Source organism: Pygoscelis adeliae, unplaced genomic scaffold, assembly GCF_000699105.1.
Source record: "Pygoscelis adeliae isolate BGI_AS28 unplaced genomic scaffold, ASM69910v1 Scaffold66, whole genome shotgun sequence".
NCBI classification, from domain to species: domain Eukaryota; kingdom Metazoa; phylum Chordata; class Aves; order Sphenisciformes; family Spheniscidae; genus Pygoscelis; species Pygoscelis adeliae.
Window position 1 is genome coordinate 4,521,986 of NW_008825167.1, and position 27,323 is coordinate 4,549,308.

A 27,323-nucleotide genomic window follows, 5' to 3' on the forward strand; every position below is an offset into this window, starting at 1 on the left:
AACTAAGCAAACATCCTTATCCTTTCAATAACCCGAACACTTGGAGCCAAAGTAACAAAGCAAACAAATACGTTCAACAGTGTTTTGTCATTTTGTAGCATCTCATATCTGGGGCACCCAGAATTTTCTGGGTAATGCTGGGATGTATTATTATTGTTTTGCACCAGTGAAGAAACTAGAAGAAAGATTTTAGTCCCATGAGAGGGTCCATATCACTTGACTCAGTCTCCACACGTACAAACTTCACAGGGTATACATAACTAAATGCCCTACACAGCCATTTAATCATATTAAGTGTCAAATATGTTAGAAAAAGAAAGCAGGAATCATTAAAAAAAATGACTGGATTTAACAATACGACATGCACAAAATTAAAAAGGTAAAGGATTGATTAATGACAAGCAGCAGGATGATGATGCAAGAATAAAAATTAATCTTCATTGAAATTACTGCATTTTGTGCAGAAAAATCTTTGCAGACCACCACAAAGTAGAGAGGCCTTACAAGGCTGACGTCCACAGTACCTCGATAGGAAATTCAGTCTTATCCCTTCTCTTAAACCCAGCACTGTCTAACATACTTCCTACTATAAATACTTCAAATGTCCATAAGCAACAGCAGTATTGACATAAGAGATTATAAGATAGCACTAATATACAAAAACGGATTTTTATTTCTATTATGAAATATTATGAATATTGTGCCTAAATAATTTCTGAATTGTGTCTAGAAAGACTGGACTTGAGTCTTATTTTTTTAAAAAGGTGCAATGGGTGCAATGAGAAAAGAAAAAAGTCATATCACAATAATATTTCAGACATGAAATATCATTACAATGACAACATGTCATTTGATCATTTAACATCAGATAAATCAAAATCAAGAGACTAAAAAAAAAATCAGAAGTTAAGCTATCCCCCTTATTGTCCTCAAACTGTTTTTAATCAAGTTCTCATTTTAAAATTGTTCAGTTATTCCATTTGCTGAGCACAGTATATTTTGAATCTGATACTCCCCCCACCCCCCCAAGAGGAAATCCCATCACCAAAGTGGTAAACTTGTTCTTTAAAAGTGACTGTATTTGAAAAGACCAAACTGGCCTTTTGGTCCGTGGGGCTTTTGGGGGGAGGAAGATTAAAATATCTTAAATTTACAGCATCAGTAAACAAAAGCAAGAGAGATCTATATTAAATGGCTCACTAGAGCATGTAACATTTTACAGAAAAGGGATTTTACAAGGATACAGAAGAGTGGATTTTCTGTATTTGAAAAGTCAACCAAAAGGCATGCGAAAACCACAAAAAAAAAGATACAGTATGAGACAATAGGGATGCAGCGTGAAAAGCTTTGAGGTTTAATATACTTATTTGTAATTTTTTTAATGAATTATCTAGGTACTGTTACAATGGAGATACCTGCTTATAAATTTTTGTTTAGAATTTGTGCAGCTGAATAGGGGAATTAAAAACACATGGAATCACTTTTAATTCAGGATGAAAAGGATCTACACACACTCATACAGCCGGTACTTTAGCAAGTGATAAACACCTTAACAGAAGAAAAAAGAAAAAAGAAAAAAAAGAAAGCTTTGTTTAAGCTTGCTTTATACTTTATTAATGTAAAAGTAGATAGACAAAAATATTTATGACCACTTCTTAAAGAAGTGGCAAAACTGACATTCAACTGCAGAGGATCTACAGGATCAGCAAGCAACAGGATCCATAGCAGGCACAGCTCAGCAGCAGAGCTCCTGCCCAGGGCTACGGGGTGTAAGGAGCAGAGCAAAGAACCTGTAAGGTTACAAAAACTGACCTTACAAAACTACTTGTAACACTTCCTTCTCATCTCTCCAGTAACTAAAGAGTTCGGGACCACCTAGGACAAAACAATGCATATTTTTGTACAATAAATGTTTATTTTCTTTCATTCCTCCCACCCCCCACACTGAATTTAGATCATGTTACAGTCTAGCTCTTTTAAAAAAAAAAATGTATCTCAAAAAATAGAATAAGAATACAGAGCCTGTATTTAAGATAACATGTATGGTCTCAATAAAATATGTAAGCCAACTTGTTATGGTTCATTGTGATCTAGCCATGATAAAATAATTGTCTTTGAAGGGACTGGCTGTCAACAGAAAAGATTAAGAAATCTAATGATTCTAAAAAATACTCATTTATCTAAAATTTTCTGATCTTACTAAAGCTGAAGAAACAGACCCACATTACCTATTACTTACACAAAACCACAAAATGCTACTGCCGAATTAGAAAAATAGTAGTAAACAGAGATTGCATTGAATTAGTTAATGCTATTTTGGGGTTCTTATATTTCCCGGTCATTGAAGTCTGCAGCAAAGACAGAAATGTAAGGAACCTAGCACCTCAAGCATGAGGGGAGATGAGGGAGAGAGGGAAGATGTGTAACTAAATGTGTCCTCTGGAAGCAAACTTAGCCTCAAATGCTTTGAGGTTTCTGACACTCCAGAAAACCAGAAACTAGAGTTACTGAGGGCTGTGAAGTACTACATGTGTGGAAAACACAAAAGTTTTCTTCATTTGCTCTGGTTTTGAACAGATACATTTCTTTTTATATTAGTCAACAAACCAGTATCGAAACTATATAATTAAAGGTGTTACATATGAATGTAAAATTCGCTATTGAGTCGAACTGATAGGAAGAACTATAAGGTTATTTGCTCTTGCAGTATATGAATTGCTGCGGTTGAATCTTGACTGTTTTCTTCAGTAATGTTAGTAGAAGTACACATAATTGACATCAGTGAAATGATGAAGGCATTGAACAGGAAATATGAACTTCTGGCATCAATTTTTCCTTCAGACTAGAACAGGTATCCAGCTACCTAAAGAGACCATGTTGGTTTTTTAGGGAACAGTTGACATGGCTGATGAGTCTATGGTGGGTCAGAGAAGGTTATATCAGCCATTGGGGAACAAGAAATGACCAGGATCACCGTCAGGATCTATATAAACTCCCATATATAAAGGGAAACCAGGAAAGGTCTTGAATTTCATTACATACTCTGGGTGTCACCGAGATTAGTGTCTCCATGAAGAAGAAATTTGAAGAAATCGCTTCAGAGGTGAAGGAGAAATTCACCTTCCTGTTAGGAAAACGGATGTACTGACCAGTCCTGAGTAGAACTGCAGTGCATTATCCTACAGAATACAGCATCTCACAGTGATTCCAGAAACGTAGCCTCATCCAAAGAAGTTGAGCACCCGTTAATCTCTAAATCTAAAGGTATTTTTAAGCTTTTATTTATCTTAGTTCATAGGATTAAAAAAAAAAAATAAATCTCTGAGTATACTAACATACAGAAACTAGTCTAACAGTTGAGCTGCACAACAGGGTGAATGAATCGTTATTAGAATAAAATCTTGCTGTTAGTACTGGATAAACACACATCCCCATCTATGACCTCCAAAAACCCTAAAGGGTAGGTGAGTCATTGAAACTTTCCCCTGTGCATCTCCGATGTGACAGGACACACAGCAGAGACACCGATGTGCCCTCGGCTCTCACCCCATATAGGCAACCAAAGACAACCCGTATGGTCTCCATTACAGCTGGAAATATTCTACAGATGTATCAACTTTTATCGCCTCAAATGCCTTGCCAAAAGTTGTATCATCCGAAGCTCAGAAAACATGTTACAATTTTCTTGAACACACCCAGTATCTAACAGGCCTACATGATTTACATATATTGGCAGATTTCAGATTATTTAAAATGTGAATTGGTAATTTGTGAAAATAGATTTTGTTGAAAACAATAAAATTATAGATGTGCAATTTTGTCTTCTAATAATATTACTTCCTTTAGTCTGTTATATATTACGTTTGTTATATTGCTCACACAACAGTGGATTTGCTGTTTCTGGTAAAGCACGTAACTGCATCTTCTTTCATTTCATGACAGTACACTGAGATATACTGTCTCTGTGCAAGCGCATGTCTCCATAGAAGAAAAACCCCACCATACTACCAGTTTTTAATGTAAAGGTTAAGATGCATTTGCTCTCAAGCTCGTTCTATTAAACTTTTTTCCCCTCCCTGATTAATGATTAACCGGCAAGAAGTTTGCACTTTTTTTAGTGATATTTATTGCACATTACAAGCATCGTGCTGAGCAGCACATATGTAATAAGGTTTATTTCTATTTTCATGCTACTCCTTGCCAAAAAAGCATGGTGAAACCCATCTGTTGTATTTCCTGGCTGAGGTTAGACAAGAAAAGGAGACTACACAGCACTCTATCACTGCAAACGATATTGATTAAAGCAGAGTTCGGAGATGGAATCCAAAGTGCTTACTCAGAGCAGGCATTCTGCCTCATTGATACACCCAGATGAAAATATGTATAAAACATAACACACACAGAAGAAATAATGACAAGGAGACATGCAGCTCTGGAATCTGGTCAGGCAGGTCCCCAAGATAAGGACCTAAGTAGAGGCTGAAGCTTCAGAGAATTGCTTCTGTTTGTCCACATGTACCTTCAAATATGCAAGTTTTTTGTACCAGTATTTTTCATTTTGTGCCCGTTTTACAAATGAAGTATCTACCTGAAAAACTGAAGTAGATTTGGGATGCCTTTTTTCGTACCTTGTACTCTGATAGGGCATGCACACTGCATATTTTTTTCCACTTTCTCAAGGAAAATAGATCCTGTCCTCTTGCTTTGCAGATGGCATGCCTTTACAATGTTTTAACTGTACTAACTTCCTCATTCAAAACATAAGAAATGTTCTTCCTTTTATCTGTCAAGCAAATTGATGCAACACATAATTCAATGTTACTTTAGTGTGTGAAGGAGCATAAGTAATCAGGTTGTTGGCAAAATCAGTTGAGATGATGGAAATGGATTCAGATACAAGGAGGAAGAAGGGCCACCAAAATATCACACTTAAAGGGAAACAAATATAGCTGACTTATTTTGAAGGGAACAGGGGTGGGCAGAACACCCAAAATGGCTGTGTGTTGACTACTTGGGGAAAGTAGGTATTTCAGAATTAGAAACAGTTTAGTATTTAGGAAAGCAAGGGTATGTAAACTATAACTGAAACATATAACCGTCAACCACACAGAAGACGGCTCCAAATGAAAATTACAGAATAATTACAGGCAGTACCATTGCAACTTACAAGGGTCTCAATTAAAATAAAGCAATTCAACCTCAATGTTAAAGTAACGCCAAATTTTGAAAAACTGTTTGCAGTGTGGATGCTAATGTCAACACGATTGCAAAACCCAGGTTTAGGCATAAACACACAACATATTTTTCCTCACCCCCGCCTTGAAAAGTGACCACGCATGTACTGCTTTTAAGGAGTGTTGCTTTCAGAGTTCCAGAAAGTAACGTTCTCAATATTAAAAATACAGCACAGTCAAGAGCCCAAGATACACTTGGGCTCCTTAATGCACTCCGATGCAGGAATAAGTTACCTCTGTTGTGAAGATACAGTGACATAGCCAACAGGGTAGCTTTCAAGAATAACCGCTCTCCCATCTAAACTTCAGATCCAAAGAAGTTGATCTGAGCCCTTCTTAGGCTCAGATCCTTCCTACCACCTAAAGCACCTAAACAAGGTACCTTACTCATGTCAGAAATTCCTTTATATTTGACTGGAAATGATAGAAACTTCCAGATCATGTAATCTCAAGTAAAATCCTAATCACTTTATAGACTATCTTTCCTCCTCTGCTCATTAGCAAGCTGGCTTAACTTTGGCTCATCACATCACTGCTAAATTCAGGTACAGTATTCCGAATTCAAACCAAAAATAAGTTGTTCATACAGCAAATTTCTGCAGAATTTATCAAGCCTTCTTCTCTGGGTCAGAGTCAAAAGGTACTTCCACCCCCATGGTTGCTGAACTAGTGTCTCCTCACTGAAACTGCCAGCAGCATTATCAACCGCTATCAATGGCAGTGAAAATGGTAATGCAGTTGGTAATATAGACATTAAACGGCATCTTGTCAAAACCCAGAAATTTGGTATTAGTATTAATTATATTTCAACAACGTGAGAGATTACATTTCACCAAACCAGAAAGTTACCCTTTTAGCTGGGGATCAGGTTCTTTTATGCAGGCATGTTTGTTTTGATTTCTTTGACTCTTAAGTTCAACAAAAAGTTTCCTTTTATCATTTAGATGTTTGGGGGAAGGCCAAAGCAAACAGTTATACCAGCTTCATTCTATGCATCTTCACATCTCTCTGTAGCTCTATTACTTCTTGGACTGACATGAAAGGCTCAGTCAGAAATGCAACAAGTTTACCGGATATTTCCCCATTCTTCCCTTGACTTTATCAGTGCAGTGGAAAGATGTCGTTCTTCAAAAAAACCCATACTGTACACAATACTGTATTGTGCAGCCTATAGACCCGTCAGGCAGATTTTACATGTTTAGGAATATAAAGAATGCTTGGCACAGACACAGAGTTGTAATTGAGACCATCTCCGAGACCGAGAAACTGTTCCAAGAAACGACACATCAACCCCTTTTTTTGTAGATGCCTGTTAGTCAATATTTGCATCACCATCCTTATTTTAGTGTATGATCCTCAGTTCAATGCAATTTACTGGTAGTTACATTTTTAGCTTTTTTCCAGAGATAAATCTCATCCTAATGAAACCATACCTCCCTTATCTAGTGCCTAAATCTCTGGCTATTTAGAAAGACCACTTTCATGAGGTACTGGATGGAGTCCGAACCTGAGAAATTACTTCTACGTACTAACTCTCAAACATGTTAGAAATCTTGGAGAACTCTAGTAGTAGTTTTTGTAACTGTATTACTAAAGCAATAAAATCAACAGAGTATTTTTACTATTTAATAATAGCACTTGACAGCCATAGAGCACTGTAACAATAAACTAAAATCCACCTAAATTTTTACTATTCCTGCTTCAAAAAAAGAAATAAAAGATACCACTCGTAAAATTCTTGTATGAAGTAGTCATAAGTTTCCTCATTTTCTCGATGTAGTTTATATAGCTGCCATTATAGTTAGACACTTGATGTGATATTTAAATAGAAGGACAAAAAACCTGTACCAATACAACCAATTTGTTGTTTAAGAGCTTTTTAAATTACCGTACACTGCTAACGTACATAAAATCAGTCAGAAATGTAACAGTGGTTTCCATTTGAAAACTCCTGAGTATAAAAGAATCTGTCCTTTACGCATGATAAAATCTAGTGACACAGCAAAATATTGCTACTGCAGTGTCCTCAAGGTATGCCCTTCGGAGAGTCCTGCGCTGCTTGCTCAGAAGTGCTGCAATAATCCATTAAGTAAAAATCATTTACATGCACAAAAACAGCCCAACTGCTGAATCATGAAGTAAGTATATAATAATTATGTGTTATAGCTTTTTAGCTTGATAATGCTATTATTTTCTTTCAAATTTTATCTGTAAATATATTTTAATTATTCCTTAATAGAGACAGCAATTTGGATAGACAAATTATTAAATACTTAGTAGCATTATTCTGTAATAGTTTGTTGGGGAGGGGGTCTGAACTATATAGACTTTTCACCTTGCTGTAAAGCCTCAGACAATAAAAGTATCATAATTTCACAGCTAAGGAAACAACTACAGTGGGAAATTGCTTCCACAAGGACTCTAAGCACAGCTGGTTAAGCCTTGTTCTGATCTCCTGTATCTTTAATCACATACCATACCAATTCTAGAGATCTGATCACAGGTTTGTTACCTACATCATCCACGTGTTTTGCATTACCATAGGTAACTGATATAGAAGACCATTTTTTATTTTTCTTTATTTTCAGGTATCCTACCTCTCTTTCTTTAAACACTTCAGCAGTTCTGAGTTAGACAAAAAAAAGCAAACTTAGAAGTGCTCTCTAAAATTATATTTCTTCCAACACCTATAAAATATATATCTGAAGTCATGAAAAGCAGTATTATTTACAATACTGACAGGCCTAATGGAAAAGTATTAGAAATACACAGCAGCATGTACCTGAGGTCCTAGACATTGATACGCTGGGTTAGTATACCGATGCACTGCAAGTAGGCAGTGTTACTTTAATTTTTGACTCTAATAATGAGGCTAATGAGGCTGGAAGCCTCAAAGAACAGGAGAAGGACCCTCCAAAGTTCTACTAAGTTTGGCTGAGGAAAAAAGAAGCCTTCCACAACCAAGGGTGCAAGAAAAGCTTGTGATGGGTTCAGACCAAACGTCTATCTTGCTCAATAGTGGGTTTTTTCCTGCTGCTAGATTCAGGAAAAGAACAGTGAGAAAAAGAATATGAGAAAAGGGCAAGACCAGTAATTCATCTCCAGAACCTCTCCTCTCAATTTGCAATTCAGGAGCTGTGCAAATCAGAAGTTTTTCAGCAAACCCAGTGGATTTTTCTTTCACAAACGTACCTACTCACTTTTTCCAACCCTCATGAAACTTTAGTAACCTACGATATCCTGCAGCAGAGAGTTTCATAACTCACCTGATTTGTGAAGAAGTGCTTTCTACACCCACAGCAGCAGTTTCACCTGATGCCCGCTGGTTATCGCATTGAGAACGGAAACAGAGTCGCAAAGATAACAGGCGAGGGGTTTCGGACACATTTGCGGGAAGCAGGAGCGGTGCTTTCTAACCTAGGGCTGAGGAGAATATCTTAACTGCTACACTTTCACTAAAGTAGGTCAAAATCTTCTTGCTTATTCCCAGAAAGGGACTTGGTGTTCTGACTATCAATAGCATAGAGCGCAATGCTGAGTCAGGTACTTTTTCAAGCATAGCTCATCAAGACTTTCCCAATAAGAAAAGCTATTGCTCCCTACCCCCGCTCGCCAGCTGGATCCACATACAGCCCATGGTGAAGAGCGGAAACTCCAAGCAAGTCCTGAACTGCTCCCTAAAGGCACCTGTTTTTAACCACAACAGCCCTCACCAACCTCCCTGGTCTTTACAAGATGCCGCACATAGCTTGGATACCTGAAGTAGGCAACCTTCAACGAAAAAATCCTGAGTGCATAACTTAATTCTGTTATGAGTTCTCACCCTCAAACCATGCTAGCTTTTTTAATTCTTGTTTCCCTCATTTGGCTGGTAGCAAACTCTGACAAGGCTAGAATACAGACAGGCCAACAGTCTCAATTTAGGCTCCAGCTACAAAATCAATAATCAAGATACTGTCAGCAATTTGTGATTTCATTAAAATATCATGGACCTTGCTGTATGCCCGGAACATGAGGTTAGTATGTTTTTTCCTTATTTTGAAACACAGTAAAAAAAACATGAAAATGAGGACTAGAAAAAAATAAAATGGCCAGAGAAAATAACTGAAAGGAGATTAACGGTTTCCTAATGACCTGATTTAGCTGGCAGCTAGCCATGCTCAATTGCTACACAAAACATTTAAGGTATTTTGTAGATACCATGGTGTAGGTACAGGTATCTTAGTAAAAATTCTGTAACTCCAATAAACGCATTTTCCACTATCACTTCTGAACTGACTAATGCTGCATTCAGTCAATGACACCCTGGTTTATCATGCAGTCCTTCATTTTCTTCCACTTTATTTTCAACCAGTTAAATGCTTTTGGAGAAGAGGTATTGTCATGTCATTTGAAAAAAAAAAACCAAACCAAACAAACAACTGAGGAGGATTATACCTAAGCTTCACAGAAACTGAGTTCTGAAAACATCCCATCCGGCATACACGGAATGCATCTATCAAATTTTCTGCCATTTAAAAAAATATGCTAATCTTAAGCATTAATGGAACATCTTCAAACGGTGATTGTATCTTAAAATAACCTTACCAACTGCTGAAACCTCAAGTCTAGATATATTTTTGTCTTAGTAGCAGCTATGCTGATTCTCTACTTGCTGATAACATCATATGATCAATATGATTTCTTAAATAAACCTATAATGAGAAAGCGCTAAGCTTACCAATTACCTTCTGTAGAGACCAAACAAAAAACCTTTCAGCAAGTAAAATAAAACTGAATCAATGTCTCTGATTTGAGCTAAATATTAAAAAACATTTGTTAATACTTCACTATTTCCGGAAAACATTTAAAAACAAATTTAGCATCACAGGTCACGACTGACGATGGAGCAGGTGCAGCTGAACACTAAATCTATGCTTGAAAGAACCTGGTTCAAAGTCCTGGTTTTAGGTATCATAAAAGACAAAATATTGACAATAGTGTCAGCATTTCTCTTGTTTCTTGAATGGTCATCAGTAGATGAATATTGCTTTTTGGGGAAATTAACTCCCTCTACAAACTTATACTTTTATACCAAATAAGTTTTTATCATCTTGCCCTATAATCCTTTAATGGTACTAGAAGGACCTAATGTAAATATAATGTAATTGATAAAAAGGGAAATGTGCCATTAATAGAAAACACCAAAAACGTTGTTCTCCCTATTGACATGTGCATAATGTCATCTGGTTTTGGATGGTTAGGCAAAGGAGCCAGGCATTACTGCCACTCTACAATACAGATTATACTACTAATGTCAAGGATACGATGATAGCTTGAACTTGCTTTTGTTTATAATTTAACTTTTGCTCCCTCCCCCTGCTCTGTCCTTCACAGCTAAGGAATGTCTGCTTGGAATTACTTCTCCAGGAGTTTCCAGTTTGCAATACATTTAGTTAAAATCTGAAGTTTTAGCAGTTTTTTCAAGCTAAATTGTTTTAGATCAATTTAACCTTTCATATAATAAAGTAGCCCAGCTAAACTAGATATGAATTTATGGACTTCCTACAAATCATGAAAGCTCTGCTTCTACTATTTTATAAAGTTTACTTAAAAGACAATTTAAGGTTTGTAAAAGCAGTGGCATCTGTAAACCTGGCAACCTAAGTCGAGATCTGTCCCATGCTTCAGCTACATTTGAAAACTTCTAAAGAGACACCAAAAAGCCCACTCATATTGCAGAAGGAAAGGGGAAGTATCCAGCAGCCTTTGAAATTAACTGCTACTAATAGATCAACCTCCTATTATGCATGATGTAAGTGTAGTTCAATTATAACACCAAATTAAAGTAAGTAAGATTTTCAACAGAAAATATGCCTCCATGCTCCTAAAAAAGAAACGCTGATAAACCTTTAATTTCTGTACTTCATGGCAGTTCTGACCTACAGAAGTATTGTAAACAGGAGATGGATTCCAGGAACCAGAGTGCCAGCTTTGATAAAACAAGCAGCTCTGCAGAACTCAGGCATGAAGAAAAAACAGAAAGGGGAACAGGTACAAACTGCATTCAGACCAGAAAACCGCACAAGCAAAGGGACAAAAAAAGCTGAATGAAAACAAACTTGAAGCAAATCAGAGGTCATAGCAACTCCAAGACTAAAGAGACGGGTGGCAGGAATACCACAACTACATGTTTAAACAGGCTTTTTTAATAAAATATCTCATTTTTGGACACAAAATATGTGGTTACATTTTCAAGTGATCTATATTGTGTTATGTATACTCACATATACTTTAAAGGAGTTTTGAAGGAAGTATGAAGTTGTTAAAAAATAAGTACTCCAAAATATAATAGTGTTCTCTTGTCTGTGCTAACTGGGCTCAGTTATCACAATTACTAATACAAACTTTTCCTGTAAAATCAAGCATTCGTAAGTGGCTTGTATAGAATGAGGCTAAAGAAAGTATTTTTTTTCTTTGAACTCCACCTTCCTACCCAAAAGTTTTCTGTCAAATTTTATCAACACAAAAGGATAAACTTGCCTGTAAATGATTTAAAAAAGAGCTTTTAAATGTGCATACAATCTAAGGCTTTTATCTGGAACAATCCAACAATCTTTGTTTAACAAATACGCTTTCCAATTAGATGATTACATCATGTCAAGGAGGTACCAGTCAATCACGCCTCTGGAGCGCTTCAGGACTCGGGGAAGACCAAAACTTGTATCTGACAAGCCTTTGGCACAATCGGTGCAGCTGATACGGAAACCCCATTGGTATTTCTTTTGTAAAAGAGGAATCCACAACTTAGGGGCCGGAGTGCTTTCCACGCGGAACTCAGAAGCGAAGACTGAAATATAGGCCTGTAGCACGGGTTTCCTCCAGTTAATCGTGCACAGACAGGACAAGAGATGGAATGATCTACCGTATTTGACATACAAGTCTCCAGACTTGCTAGCTTTTGGAGACATAAGCCAATGTCAGTAGAGACGGTTGTTTCAGAATGCTGCTAAGCGTTTTCCCAGCTAAATCATCTCAATACCACTGTCTGCAAAAAGCTTCAAGTCGTCTTCATCTAAAAGGACTTTAGTATACCATTCAGTAAGCAGGTAAGTATTTTTCAACTATGTGGAAAACTATGCTTTTAGGAACATATTTGTTCATAAAGGATTAATGCAATAAAAATCAGAGTAAATGAAATCAAGTTAAACATTAAATTAAAAAATTAACATTTAATGCTAATTGATTTCCAGTGGAAATCCACTTGCATATCACCAAACAAAATGAGTATGTCACAAAGAATATTTTAAGAAACACTGGAAAACAAAGAATGAAACAGAAATTATTTTATTTCCTCATTAGAAAAGAGAACCAGAAAAACAAGGAAAAAGAGACTCAGAACTGCAGAAAAAAAGGCAGCTAAAGACCACATTTGACTGCAAGACCACACTCTTCTTTCTTTATCACCGGACGCACTGGTGCTATTACCTTGGTGTACCAAGGCCTTTAAGGAGTTGCTCTAAAGTTTCTTTCACCAGCTATTCCAGGATGCAACCATGCATTTGTTGATTACTGTAATCACAAGGAACCTAGAAAATAACCACTGATTTATGGTTAACACAGATAAAAGGAAGCAACTGACTAAAAAAATTCTTCATTGGATGTTTTCAGCTCTGGAATGAACTCCCTTTTACTTCCATGCATCAACATCTTGGACAAGGGGCAAAACTCGTCTAATCTTCTGACATTTTGGGAAGTTTCACAGACTGACACTCGAAAATTAAACAGGAAAGGATTTTGTAAACTTTAAGATTATATTAACAAGCATTTCAGAATTCCAGTTAAGGATTAGGACCAAAGAAAAGTTCAAAACAAGCTAGTGTATTTCAAAACCATTGCAGTTTAATTTTATTAAGATACAACTAAGAGATAAGGGAAGAATGAAGAAAACGTGGGTCTGGAGGTATGATACGCTGGTTTTAGAAATACCTTATCAGGGCAAGTTTCTTATGAGACTAGAGGGGAGGAGGCAGGGACAAGAACAGCCCTGATGGGGGCCTCACCTCAGAGAAAAGAAACAAGTCTAGTTTTAAAGCTTCCATCTGCAAAATTATGTACACAAACATACTAGAAACAGGGAAAAGAAGCTTGAATTTCCCTTCCTGAATTAGAGCACTCATTACTGAGCTCAGTTTTCCCTTTTCTTTCTGGCACAATGAATTGATCTTGCATTACCTGGAACACAGATAGCAGCAAACCACACAGAAAGGGTAATGAACCTCCCTTCAAAAAACTGATCATCTTTGGATTGATGATGATCTAGAATCCAAAGTTTCTCTGTTCCTGGGCAGGCACTCTTACCTAATGAGGAGCCAGTGTTAAATGCTGCTTTGCAGAAAAAACTTGAAGACTCCCTAGCACTGGGAGGGAACATGATTTGAGTCCAGTGATGGAAGGTGCTTCCTTGGTCAAGGAATGACCAGGTGGCACTTCTTGTTTCTGTACGTAACATCTGAGCACCTTTTAGACAGATTTTAAAAGGAAACCAGGCTTATGTAATTGTGTCTGTCCATCTACTCGCTGGGCCCTCCTTAATTAAATCCTTAACTCACTAGCCAATTTCAACCAAAAGCCGCCAGTAGTCTCAAGGAGAATTAAGTTCCTGCAAGTTTCATTAAGGAGGAAAAAAAAAAGGCATCCAGATGAGAAGACAGACTCCAATTAGAGGCCCCGCTTTGTGAAAGGCTGCGGTAGGACATGAGCAGTAATCCCTTCCATGACACCAGCCAGTCGCCAGACACACACTGACTCACAGGCACACAGGCATCTCAGACCCAGCCAACTGTTGCCTTGTATGAGAGATGCTGGACAGGAGGCAATGCCCATGAATTTCTTGAATAAAGCACCATCATGCTTGCGATCTTTCTGCAAAACAGGGTCCAGCTGACGTGTGCACCTGTCTCCAAAAGAGCTAGTTCTGTTTGAGGATCCTGCCTTCTCTTAAGCACAAAATGCACACTAAACTGCACAAGCCTGCAAGAGGAGAGAAAATGAAGATGATCCTAAAGTGCGGAGGAAACTTAAACTTCATCCATAAAGTACAAAGGGGTTTCAAGGTGCTGATGCCCACGGCAGGGGGGTTGGACTAGATGACCTTTAAAGGTCCCTTCCAACCCAAACCATTCTATGATCCTATAATTTCAGCGGGCTTTGAAGTACTAAGACATCTACCTTCCCGGTAACCCATGACTCTGGGTGTCTATATCCTTTTGCAGATCTGGACTGAAGCAGTTGCTAGGCTGCCAACAACTGCCAGGCAACAAATCGCAGCACATAGATTGAAGTCACGCTTACAATGCAACATATTGAGCATGTTTTATTGTTAAGAAATTGATAATCTGCGTTGCCATAACCAAATGTAAAATGTGATCATGTTTTTCCCGGGGGAAAAAAAATAAGACTAAAAAACCCCTGTAAATCATTCTTATTGGCCTTCCAAAGTAAAACTTATGCACCCATTCTTCAATCTGTTATAAAACCAAATTAATTTCAATATTAATGAACAAAGCCACTCACGTTCCACAACATGTAATTAAGATTCCTACTACTTCTTTCTGAGCTCCTTCTATTCATTGCCCCACCAAATTATTAAAACAAAGCAGTTACTATGGTAACTAATTCATTCTCCACATTATTATATTGTTTCTAAACATTAGCATCTAGTCATTCTAACTTACATGCCCTAAATTCCAGTTTGAAATTTTAAACTTTCGCCTTTTTTGTCAGAAAAGCCCTTTACAATCTACGCATTCATGAAGATAAGGATAGCTAGAGTGCAGCTGCTTTTGTTTATTGCAAGAAGTAGTGACTGTTACTAAATTATTTGAGTTTGATAAATTGATGGTGCCTGCACGCAAGCGCAGAGCAGCGCTTGGGGAACAAGCATGGGAGTTTGTGGAGCACTACACAAACAGGCAAACATGACCATCTGCAGGTTAGATAAACTAACAACAACAACAACAAGAAGAACTGACTGGCAGATGTTGTGGAGACTAAGTAACACCTGCCTAAGTGGTATTTGATACCCAGAAAAAACCCACATGGGTATGACTGATGCAATCTTCAAGAAAGAAAGGAACAGCAGGGAACAAGAAATAGTGATAAAATTGCCTGGGAAAAAGTTTAATTAGCATTTAATAAAACTATTTCTTCAAATGTACACTCCTTGACAAAAAGAGACATTTATCGTGTATTTAATTAACACGTATAATTATTCTTAATTACCTATTAACAGGAGTCATAGTCTATTTGTATTTGAGTGTCATCATATAGCACATGAGGAAACTTTCTGAAAAATACAGGTAGGATCAAAAGAATAAAGTCTTTCCTCTTCATCTTTTGCTGTCCTACTGTCACTGCCTGTAATTTTTATTCTGTTTCTGGTGTGTCTCCATTTAATTGGCAGAATGAGAGGTTTGAAAATTCACTGCATAGGATGCTACTTTGAAAAATAAGCATCAGGAAAAGGGAAACATGAGTAATTTTGAACAGCTAATTTCTGGCTTAAAAACAAAAACACATCTACTCAAAGTCACAAGCAATTTAAATTCAGTTCTCACAGGAAAGGAAGGAAGAAGGAACCTTCTTATTTCAGCATCTCAGCAGGGTCACGAACCACTGCAGAATTCTGGACAATGGGCACGCTTTTACCTGCTGCAAATGCCAGGTACTTTCTGTTAGCAAAGCCTCGTTTTTTAAAGGGATTCCAAGAGCATTACAACAGTCTGCTGTTATTTATATCGCAGTAACTCTGAAAGTCTCCACTGTTTTCTGTCAAAGAAAAAGAAAAGGCACAGAGGTGAAAAAACAACTTTTGTTTTCTAATCTGCTTTCTGACTTCGGAAGAAAAGATAAACCACAGGTTCTTAACTCCAAACGACCTGTCCCTCAGATCACAATGACTTTTCTAAGGAGGAGAGAGATCTCCGCAAGATATTCTTCCCCTGCCAACGCCTCCACGCAATTCCTCCTGTTTAAGGAGAGGCACCTTTCAAGTTCAGTACTGACCTCATGGAACAAGGACAGAACAGCAGATGCTTTCAGCACTAGAAGACTGTCTCCACTTTTATTTTCTTGTTTCCACTTGCATAACCACACTCCCATCCTGACTGCACTAAGGGAGGAAACAAAATAAAACCCTTTTTTGCATCTCAGACTGCACTTCCCTAAGGATGGGAACTGCCTCTATGAAGGCTGAACATGTCTGCTTTAATTAGATGACTATTTAAATTTTTCAGTATGTTTACCTAGACACTTAATCTTTGTACAGTTCAGTTTTCCAGAGCAGAGTGTAAAGCAATGTATAAATCTAGGGCTTGCAGAGCATCTTCCCTGACCCCAGGCAGAAGTAAGTATATGTTACCACCAAGTACTTAGACTTCTAAAGCAATCATCTGCACTGTACAAAAGCGAACTATCTTGTCCGAAAAGTGTTTTAAATTCTCTGAAGATTACTCAGGAATTAGATGACTAGGCATGGTTAAGTATTGGATTCTGATTCAAATATATATGATATTAAAAATACAATGATTACAACCCTGTAAACCCAGTGTCAAGCTATATTGTTTATTTAACACTGTCTGACACTAACATTAAATAAAACTATTTTTACTTTATTATAGCAGTAAGATGTAGTGCTCTGGATATATAGCTGGACATAGCTGCTGTCTGTCACAAGCAAGCAGTGTATTTCATTTCAATATACCAATGAAAATATAACTATAAAATATGTAATGCTGGACACCACAAACACACAGCTTTTCTTTAAAACATTCATAACTTAAGTCAGTGACCTGAATGGTTCAGCAAAATTTAAAAATCTCATTGAGATTCTTTTCTCTGTAGGTTCCCCCCCGTTTTCTTGCTAAAATAATGCGTTTCATTAGCAGCTACTGTTCAGCATCATTTAGGGCAAAATGGGCTTTTAAGCTAATTTTCTTTTCCTACAGCTTGCATTGTTACTAGCAATACCTCTGTAACAATGTAGTAGCTTAAATGCATGCAAATTCAAAAGCTGTTTAGGTAGCACATAATGAAGATTCAAATTACAAAAGCGGGTTACTGCAGCAATCCCAAAGAAAGCCAAAACCACTTTGCGCCGTAAATACTGAATGTTAAGGATAAAAACAAAACTCGGAGGTAAGCCTGTGCATAAGTATTTCAACTATAATTGTAACGAGATAAAGGATGTTTTTGCATTGGAGTACGCACACCCCGAATATACAGGTAACTTCCCTTAACGTGCGGTAAGTGGCAAGTGATCTTGTTATGTAACCACCCATGGCAGAACCATTTTCATTTTATTATTTCAAGGTCAACTGATCTTAGTCCTTAGAATAGCCTCCCCGTTCTTTGAAGACAACTCTTATATAACTGATTAAACATTTTACCTAATTCTCCATATTTCAAGCTCATAAAAATATTTTCAAAGTTCTTACAGGCAAAACACAGAAAAATAGTGCTGAATCGTTAAAACACCCTTGTATGCAACACAAGAACGTATGCATTTTTATTTTAAGACACTTGTATCAAAGTAACTTGGGTGACTTTTAGAATATTCTGCTTTGGTTATTCATAGACAACTCTGCTTGCTTAAACACTTTCATTTGTTACAGCTGAAAGATTTGATGGCTGTTCTTGCAGAAAGATTTTGGTAGCTTTTACTACCTGATCGCTAATTTAATTTATACTGGATTGCTAGGGAGAAAAGGAATTTTCTCCAGTTCAAAATCCTTGTTTAGTTGCTAAAGGCACTTAAGGTTAGAAAATCACATTTTTGTGAAGGTTAATTGGTACTTTATGAAGGAGCAACTTTCACTTAAGAAACAACAAATGATAAAATATTAGGAATCTTTTAGCTCCCTCTGCTGCCCTAATCCTTCACTAAGCCTTCTTCTGAAGTCTGTCAAAAAGACACCAAGCAACTAGGCAGCCCATTAATCTCTTTTTAAGAAACCCTTGGCATATTTAGTATGCCTAGTACTAAGATCAGTATGCATAAAGAAAACCCTACTATGTGATTTACAATTGTCTGCACATTTTGTTATTTCCTTTCTTTCTCTGATATCTGCAGCGAGACAACTACGAACATCTTCAAATTTGGATGTCAGTTAAGAAAATGGATAGCTCGTTTTCCAAAGAACTTGACATCTGCAATTCCCACTTACATAAGAAAGAGCTAAGTGTACTCATTGCCTAGAAACATTTATTCCTCCTTCCTTTTATTTACAGATCAACTTACACAGTACGTATCAACTTTAGTAAAAATCCTTTTTTAAACTCAGGGAAAACCCAAGGACTGCCAAAGTAGGCCATCTCCCTCATTAATATGCAGAAAACTTGTCTTAACTGCCCAATTTCACAAGTGCAATGGGTCAAATCACGGTTTACGCAAGCCAGATAGGCTCCATCAGTGGCCATGAAATAATACTTGGTATTTGTCAATCTGGTACTTTCCACTTGTTAAAAAGCCAAGCTCCCCATTACATGCACAAGAAAAAAACAATCAGGAAAGAGAACGTGGTTTTTAAACTAAGTCACTCTGTATTTCAAGATTTTTTTTATAAATTTGGAAAGAAAACCAAATTCAATTCATACCCGCTTTTTTCTCTGCATTCCTCCTGGCACCATCAATATACCACATCAACTATGAATTGAAGATTTACCTTATCAAATCTCATGCTACGTAGCACCACAAGCAGAAAAAAGAAGCTTTAAGAACACAGATGTTTTCTTATCGGGAGAGAAAGCCTAGACCACATCCTTGAAAAGAAACTATTCCTTTAGCATGCACTTTTACTGTCCTTCAAAGAGCGTAACACTTGGTTATTTGCCAGTAATCAGACATTCCCAAAGAAAGGCTGCCCTTCATAGGAGCAAAAGATGAGAGATTTTATCTGAAATCTCAGAAACTCATCCCATTAATATGCACTTTCTTTTCCGATTTACGATCCCAACCAAGTCATCCTCTTTTCTTAAGTACTAAAGCAGCACTGTTAAAATAGCTAAAATACATTTCAGGTTTTCTTCTGGGCACTTTTAAAAAGGAAGAGGCAACCTGTGTATAAAGAATAACCTCAAGATGTATACCAGTCCTGCATAAAAAGGAAAAAGATTTGTAATGATTGTCAAGAAGATCTGAGGTGTGTAAAGCTGCTTTTTTCTTCCTCAAAACCAGAACTAGAAAAACATAACATCTGTCTCGGGGCATATAGGGTCTTCACAGACTTGTACTTGCATACACGACAGTCTTTCCTATAAATATCGCATATGACGTGCTCTGGAAAGAAAGTTCTGGTTTCAAGCAATCATCAAACTGGAAAAGTCACTCTCAATTTTGCAGTTACATTTCCAGTATTGTGCTGTAGTTGTTTAATCCCTAATACCTGTGTAAACAAACAAGAATAAATGTAAGAGGAGGCACCCGTCTCCTCCTCCCAGTTCCACTGATGTCCCAAAGCTCTCCCCTTTAAAGAGTTTCCTAGAGCTTGGAAACCCACCAAAAGCAGTGGCGGACTGAGCACTATATATTATACAATGTAATGTATTCAGAGAAAATTCACTATGTTTGTCAAGCCTGTTCACAGACAATTCAGACGACGTAGAATTTTCTTCGCGCTGCAGCCACCTTCTGTTGCCTTCCTACTTCATCTATTAGCTCCCAGCAAATTCAACAGAGGTCAGACATCCCCAAGGTAACTTCCAAGCAACGGTCAGTAAAACATACACACATTTAATTAAAGATTTCTAGAATATAAGCAAATACACAGCATTGTTTACAGTTTTGTTACAATATAAAGTACAATAATACCTTAATTAGAGATAACAACTTTTCAAAATGCCAAAAACATTTAGAATTTTTCAAATTACCCACAAAATGAACACATTTTATTTTTGCACTGTGACACTTCCAACTGTTCTGCCAAATGTATACTACTATAATTATGCTTTGCAATCACCAGCATCACCGGAGAGGGGGACAAAGAACAATATAATCAGGAACTAATTAATCTTTCACATGCCTTGATACTATTTATCTTCAAGGGAAGAATCCTAAATGTTATTTTATAAATTGTGAAGTGAGTTTTATATTAGCATCTCAGAGTGCCTAGAATCACGTCTTTATGCCGAAGTATAATTCACACCTACCGGTGGGAGTTAGAAACCAGAATTTAGTACTTGGCTTTTTCAAGGGACGGTCTTCAATTTCCATCATCTAAGTAAACTCCAGTTTATAGAACTACAGAAACTGGGATGACAAAGCACACTTTATACCACCCTTTTGAGATGATATATGCAAGAACATGGCAGACCATTGAAATGTGCAAGAAAATATAATTGCAAACAGCTTCAGGATTAAAAGCAAATATTCAATTTCATATTTAAGAAATCACTGAAGGGAATCATAGGTACCTCAGAGACAAAATTACTTACTCAGCTACAATAAGAGAACTAATTGCTCCCAAAGTAATAGAATCAGGGTTTTTTTCAGCATTGAGTATCAACCGAAATTTAGTAGTACTACTACCACACTATCGTTAACTCACAAGGTAATAGTAAATCCAGTGATGCCTGTTCAATTTGTTGCTTAATTTGCATGATTAGTTACTATAAGCAAGTGTGCAAATTGCCTAAAGCCACAGGAAAGCAATTCAACTCAAATTTGCATGCAGTTACCTAACTTACAAGAGCATTTGTGGCAATCCATTAACTCCACAGAAAAAGCTGTGTCCAACCCTGTGCACGTGTTCCTAACGTGAGCATTTCATTTTGAGAATCAGGCCCACACCACTCATTTTTCAGAAACCGAATTTCAACTCGTTATCATCCCCTCCTCAAACAGGGATACAAACAGTAATGAAATGCTGTATGTCACCACCAGAATGACACTGGCATCTCTTTATGGATATAATAATGTATTAATGTCTGCCCATCACAAGTTTTTATGTTAAACAATTTATGAAAACATATATAGTTAGTAATAGTACTCATTAGGAAATCATTGTAGCCCTTTTTAAGCAGAACTTGCAATAAAAACAAAATGCATCTTAAAAATAATTCTCTTCTGAGGGAAAAGGTTAAGAAAAGAAAGCTATACACAAACTGATGACAAAAAAGCTGACAAAGAAGATAAACCACCTTTAATAGCTATACAGCTCATTAAGTTTCCCGAGCTTTGTGAAACATTATGCATATTTCTAAAATATAAAATATTTAGGTTGTGTTATGGAAGGCACATATATCAGAGAACAACTCTGCATATTTAATGTTTAAACCTGAACAAGACCATAGGTAGAAAAAAGCCTTTTTAAAACAAACCAACCCCCTAGTTTTTATCCCGGTTTACGCAGTTGCAGGGATAGTGATTTAAAAACATCAGGCAGAGACATGTTTAAAACCTCAAAGGACATTTGGAAATTTGAACACACAGACACTCAAAAGCAGAATACAGCTTGGACATTCTAAAGAGCCAAACTGGATTCCCCATAAAACTTCAAGCGTTTTTCCATATCCATTGTTTCACCCCCTCCCCTCTTGTTCATCTTCTGCCCGGTCTTCCCACTCTATTTTTCCAACACGGCTATTTGTCTAGCACACGGTAAATGGGATTAGGAAGCAGAGGTGGCTAAAAAACCTTTTTTCCTACATTATTTTTCAACTGGATCAATTCCCTACATGGCATGGCCGCACAGATTTTACCAGTAGGATGCAGTGAATCGTGCAGGGCTGGGAAAAACAAGCCAGACAAAAGGCACTGATTAAACAGCATCACTAGATGTGAACACGAAGCCTGGGGGAAGCCACTGCTATTTTAAACAGACACAGTGGCTACTGCTCTGTCACCTCTGTCCCTGACAACATTCCTTGCCACACCATCACACACTCTTATTTTCCTCTTAAGTTGTCCCGTTGATCAATGTAATAAGACTAAAAGGAGGCTGAAATTCCACGAAGCAGGTTGAGCTGATCTAACTGCTGGCTGCCATCAAAAGGGCCAGGTTTCCCTGTCCTCCTCACAGTTTGCCAATTCAGCTCACTAACACAGGCAAAAAAGAGAGTTAACATTTGGCATTTTTTATTGAGGGGTCAAATACAGAGACCCTAGGATGAGGACTTGAGACTGCGAACAGAGAAGAGGACCATACACTGCACCAGCACACCCCTAGGTCATTTCCAGCTGATCCAACTGCAGAGCTGCCCGGAAAGAGGGGCAGTCTTCCCAAATTTCCCATCCTCAGCAGCCAGTTCCCCATTTCTCTGAGCAGGGATTAGTCTCCAGTGAGCAGATTCAGCTGACTGCTTGGCCAACCACTCTAGGTGGGAGATGAGAACAGTTTGGACCCGGCAATCAGGGGCAGGCTTGGCCGGTTTTAGTAGAGACTAACAGGGAGATTAATCATCTAAACCGAATGTGGAACTGCACCCTTTGATACTTTGATGAAATGTCTCTTTCTCTGGCTACGTCAGGGTAAACAGTCCCAGCGCCCCTCGTTGATCCTTTCCAACTGCCCCCTTCAATGCAACCGCTTTGTCAGCTGAACAGTGACCTGGACTGAGGAATTTACCTAAATGGAAAATATACCAACAAAAAAGTTTATTTTTAGTATAAGTCATCTTCTCAATCTAGCTCATTATATGGTTACACTCATATTGGCACAAAGAAAGGGGAAAAAACAAGGACAGAAATCAGCTGCCAGCGACTGCTTACACCAACACAGCTGCTAGAAAAAAGTCTCAGGACCAATGTGTGGAGGAGCAAATGTTTCAACTGCAGTTCGCTGCTTCAGTATTAGACATGATGCAGAGACCATGTGCCCAGAAGTCTGTACACTTTCTCCCATTGTATCAAAATGGGTTAGTAAAGAAATTAACTATCCCCTTGCCTTTTAAGGAGATGCTAACATTTTAATATAATTTTAATATAAAAATTTATTTAGCCTCAATCATTCGTATATATTCTTAAAAATAGTACACCTTATCCCTCGACCTGCTTTCACACCAACCCTAAGAGCAAATGAGTAAAGAATACTAGGAATATACAACTCAGTCATTTGTGACTTAAGGTAAATGATTGACCCCCATGATGGCACTCCTTTCATGAGAATTCAGGGTATTTTTATTAATACTCCTTCAAGTTTAGGGGTCTTCTGGGATTTTTGTTTTGGTTTATTTTCTTTTTATTTTCTACTTCCTTCCTAGGATCAGATACAGGCTGTTAAATCAATCTATATGAAGCATGCCTGCAGAGAAAGACCCTAGAGAGCATTATGTGGCCATCTTACCCTTTTGCGATTGTTCCTTTATATAAAATAGCAAACTTTGACAACGTTTGGGTCGAATATTGTAAAATACTAAGTTAAAAGCAAACTTAACTGTAGAATAGTACGGAGTTCACACACTAGTTGCTTTTATTTGTCTAGATCCGTTTTCACCCAAAACCAGAATTTGTGCACAGTTAATATAACCCCAACAGGAGCTGCAACTCAACTAAAAATTACACTGAATGACCAAAAGAAAAGAGTTCCAGTCTCCAGAAATATTAGTCATCCATGAAATTAATTGACGCACTTAACATTAGAAATGGAAAAGTCTAACCTTCAAATATGCGATCCAGACGTTGCCGCTTCACTTTGTGTTTGTCCATTAGAGACATAAGAGTGGAAGCTCAAAGAACGTCTCCACACAGCTTGGTGATGGTCTTCTCAAGCCAGCCACAAGTTAGAAATGCTTACTGTCTTTTAGAAACTTAATTTCACCTGTTAACAGAAAGATAAACTTCTTAAACTTTAAAATACAGATTTTTTTTTTCCACCTCTTTCCAGAAAGATGACCTATATATAGTTTAAGCAATTAAGAAAAACCACAAAGTTCTTAAATCACATTAGGTAACCTGGTATTTCACAACAAACTGTCTTTTAAACACGTAAAGATGCAAGCACACAGCACAGCTCAAACAAGCCAGCGTAAGAAATGCTCCAAGACAGCTGCTGTTTTCTGCCTTTTCACTCTCAAATACTTTTTCCCCCTTTCACTGAACACGCAGCCAGCTAAGGAAGATATCTTGGGCAGGCACAGGTACATGCTTCCCATAAAATGACAGAAATGCGGCCACCTGGAATGAAACAGTAAAGCCATACATACACTTTGGCACCCTAATGCTTGCAGCCATCGAGAAAATTCTTTTCATTCTTAACTTTTAAGCTTTCGATGTTGAAGTAAACCAGAGATTGATACTTGGAAGTCGAAGGAAACAATTCAAGGGGCACAGACCCGAGGAAATGCATCACGGTGACAACACAGAAGGCCAACGTCTCTATCAACCAAATGGCATTTAAAGCAGGTTTATGCATGACTAGGCAAGCTCTTTGGCAGCAAATACAACTAAGCACTTTTCAGATACTGTGTAGCTGGGCAAGACAGCATAAGGGTATTGCAACAAGCAGCCTGCACTTTAAGCCAAACCACTGAGAAGCAGGAAGGGGGGATGGGGAGGGAGAGATGAAAAAGCCCTCAAGAAGAACCTAATCAACGCGGTAGATTATAAAATGCACACGAGCAAGTGGACGGGGTAAAGCTAAGTATACAGATCCTAAGCATAATCAGAGCACCACTTTTATCCTTCTTTAAATACCTCAATAGACTTTGAGAACCAAACTCAGAGAAAGCTGTATTACAAGCACAGCGCACGTTAAAACAAGCCAAATAATCCACTTCCCTGTTTCTTTCTATTCCTGCCTAACAGCTTTCAACATCAGTGGATACCATTAAATGGCCTTACAAGTGACTGAACCCAGAAATCTGCTTGTTTCTTTCTAGAGGCAAAACTTTTCTAAAACCGAACATAGGCACATTTCATCAGCATATTAGGAAGATTCACATACTCAGAGCGAAATGATAAAGAAAAATATTTTGAATATCAGGAACTGCACATTTGCATTAAAATAGGTATCTTTACCGGCACTACCCTGCTTGGTGCATTTGGACTTTCAACAAAGTTCCTTTGTTTGGGTTTATTTTCATTTAAAAATTGAGTTGATGTGCAATATTCATCATGCTTTTAACACTTTATTTAGCCTCATCCTCCTCTTCACTTTCCCTCCACACCTCTTTTTCTTTATCCTGAACTTCAAGATTCTTCTGCTGTTTTGCATAATGTCTGATTCCAGCTGAATGTAACATCCCATCATGAATGGGAGAAGAAAAATTGATGAAGAATGCAGAAGCCCAGTTTTTTCTCTTTAAAAAACAAGAAGAATGTTGCCATTTTCGGAATTTTCTATTACATTTCCCAACACTGATTATTCTTAAAAAAATACAACATTCTTCACTATTGAACATGGCTCTGTTATAAGACTGCACAGGCATTACATCAAATCTAACATGCATTCTAAAACCTTAAAAGCCAGCTATATAGCCACCTGCCTTTCCTTAAGCAAACACCCTAAACTCGTGTACAGGATCCGTCCTAAACTAATTTTTCATTTATTTGCTTATCACTTCTGTTTTATAATCTACTTCCTTCAATAGTCACGTAGAAAGATCTAGAGGATAACAGAAACCAGAATACAATGAACATTTTAAATGCTAGTCTTGGTTTAAATTTTTACAGCTTAATTTCCATCTTGTAGAAACATATATGCCTGCTGGCCTCCTTGTGCTGTTTTGTTTATTTGTTCAGCAAAAGATTTTTCCACTGTAGTCATTCTACTTACAAAGCTAGATGGCAGCTGTAAAAAACAGACCATCTGTAACTATTGACCTACCACTGAAAGTGTCACCAGATGTTTTCTATCTGTCTACAGTAGCTTCAAAGCGTACCATATAAATCAAGTAGTTTTTCCTTTTAAACATTGTTTTAAAATTATTTTTATCCATAGTAAGTTGTCATAAGTTTCAAAAAAACATTTTTGAGCAAACAATAAAATTAACTTGTTAACAGAGTTCTAAATTTAACCCTTATATAGTTTTATTATACTTCCTGTTCTAACACAAAGAAAAGATGATGATATGGGAAGCTTTTCCCAGAAAAACAAAAGCCTTATAATTATGGGAGCATTAGTTACTGCAATTACTAAACCACAACATGAATAATTGTATTTGAGAAATTCACTAAAAATACAAGCACACTGCCTAATGAATTAAAAATTAGAACACAAAATACCAAATAGCATTTAAGAGCAGGCTTCTGTAGTTCAGTATTTTAAGATAAAGTGAGAATCCAAGTGATTTCAGAATATATACTGCTTATCATATGTCAAGTATTAGCTACAAAGCCATCTGAGATACCATCAATGTACAGAACTCTTGAGCAATACAAATTTTAGATTAAAATATACACTGTTGAAAAAAATATTAGAGTTTTTTCTTTCAGTTAAGCAGATGGATTCCAGTGTTTGGAAATATTTTAAAAGACAATATGCCTCTGGCTATTGCAACCTGGAGCTTTTAGCTCTTTCTTGAGAAAGGAAGAACTTTACTCTTTCCGAGACTTCAAGATAAAAGGAAAAGGGAATCTCCAACACTTTTATAGGAGAGTGAGCAAATCCTACAGGCTAAAACAGGACTGCTAAGTCAGTCAACTTTGATTTCAGTTTTCAAAGCAGATAACACTGGTAATGGAGTAAGGGATAAATATAAGCTGCGAGTGAGAAGATTTGAAGCAAGGCCCATTCAAAACCCACGATCTTCTCTCCACAGAAAGAGGATGAAAAGGAAGCAAACCAAGAAGTTTAAATTTTTAAAAAAGGCAAACCAGTAGGCTAATTATACACCTACTTGTAGGTTGAGACAAACTCCAAATTACTAGGAAAGAACTCCCATCAAACCCGAAAGGTTGCAGCGTGCAGTGCAGAACCATTTCCTTTGCATCAGTCTAGTGGGAGAATTTTGTGTGGACCAGATGATGTTTCTATTAAATTTGAGCAGGTTGGGAAAGCCCACCAGAAAAATTGTAAAGCGTATCATGCATAACCTGATTAGTTAGCCCACTCGCAAAAAGATTCAGAGTGTAAACTCTTCTGAGCACAGACTTTTACCTATACAGCTAGGAAT

The 27,323-nt window shown here is 37.3% G+C and overlaps 1 protein-coding gene across 1 annotated transcript in view; it reads right to left on the reverse strand.

Moving 5' to 3' along the window:
• LOC103920908 (C-terminal-binding protein 1) overlaps positions 1-24,005 on the reverse strand; it is a 186,391-nt gene extending 162,386 nt beyond the window's left edge. Inside the window, exon 1 of the mRNA XM_009328775.1 lies at positions 23,868-24,005. Within this exon, the coding sequence (XP_009327050.1) occupies positions 23,868-23,925 (58 nt within the window). The 5' untranslated portion in view covers positions 23,926-24,005. The remainder of the gene's footprint in view (positions 1-23,867) is intronic.
• Between the last annotated feature and the right edge of the window lie 3,318 nt (positions 24,006-27,323).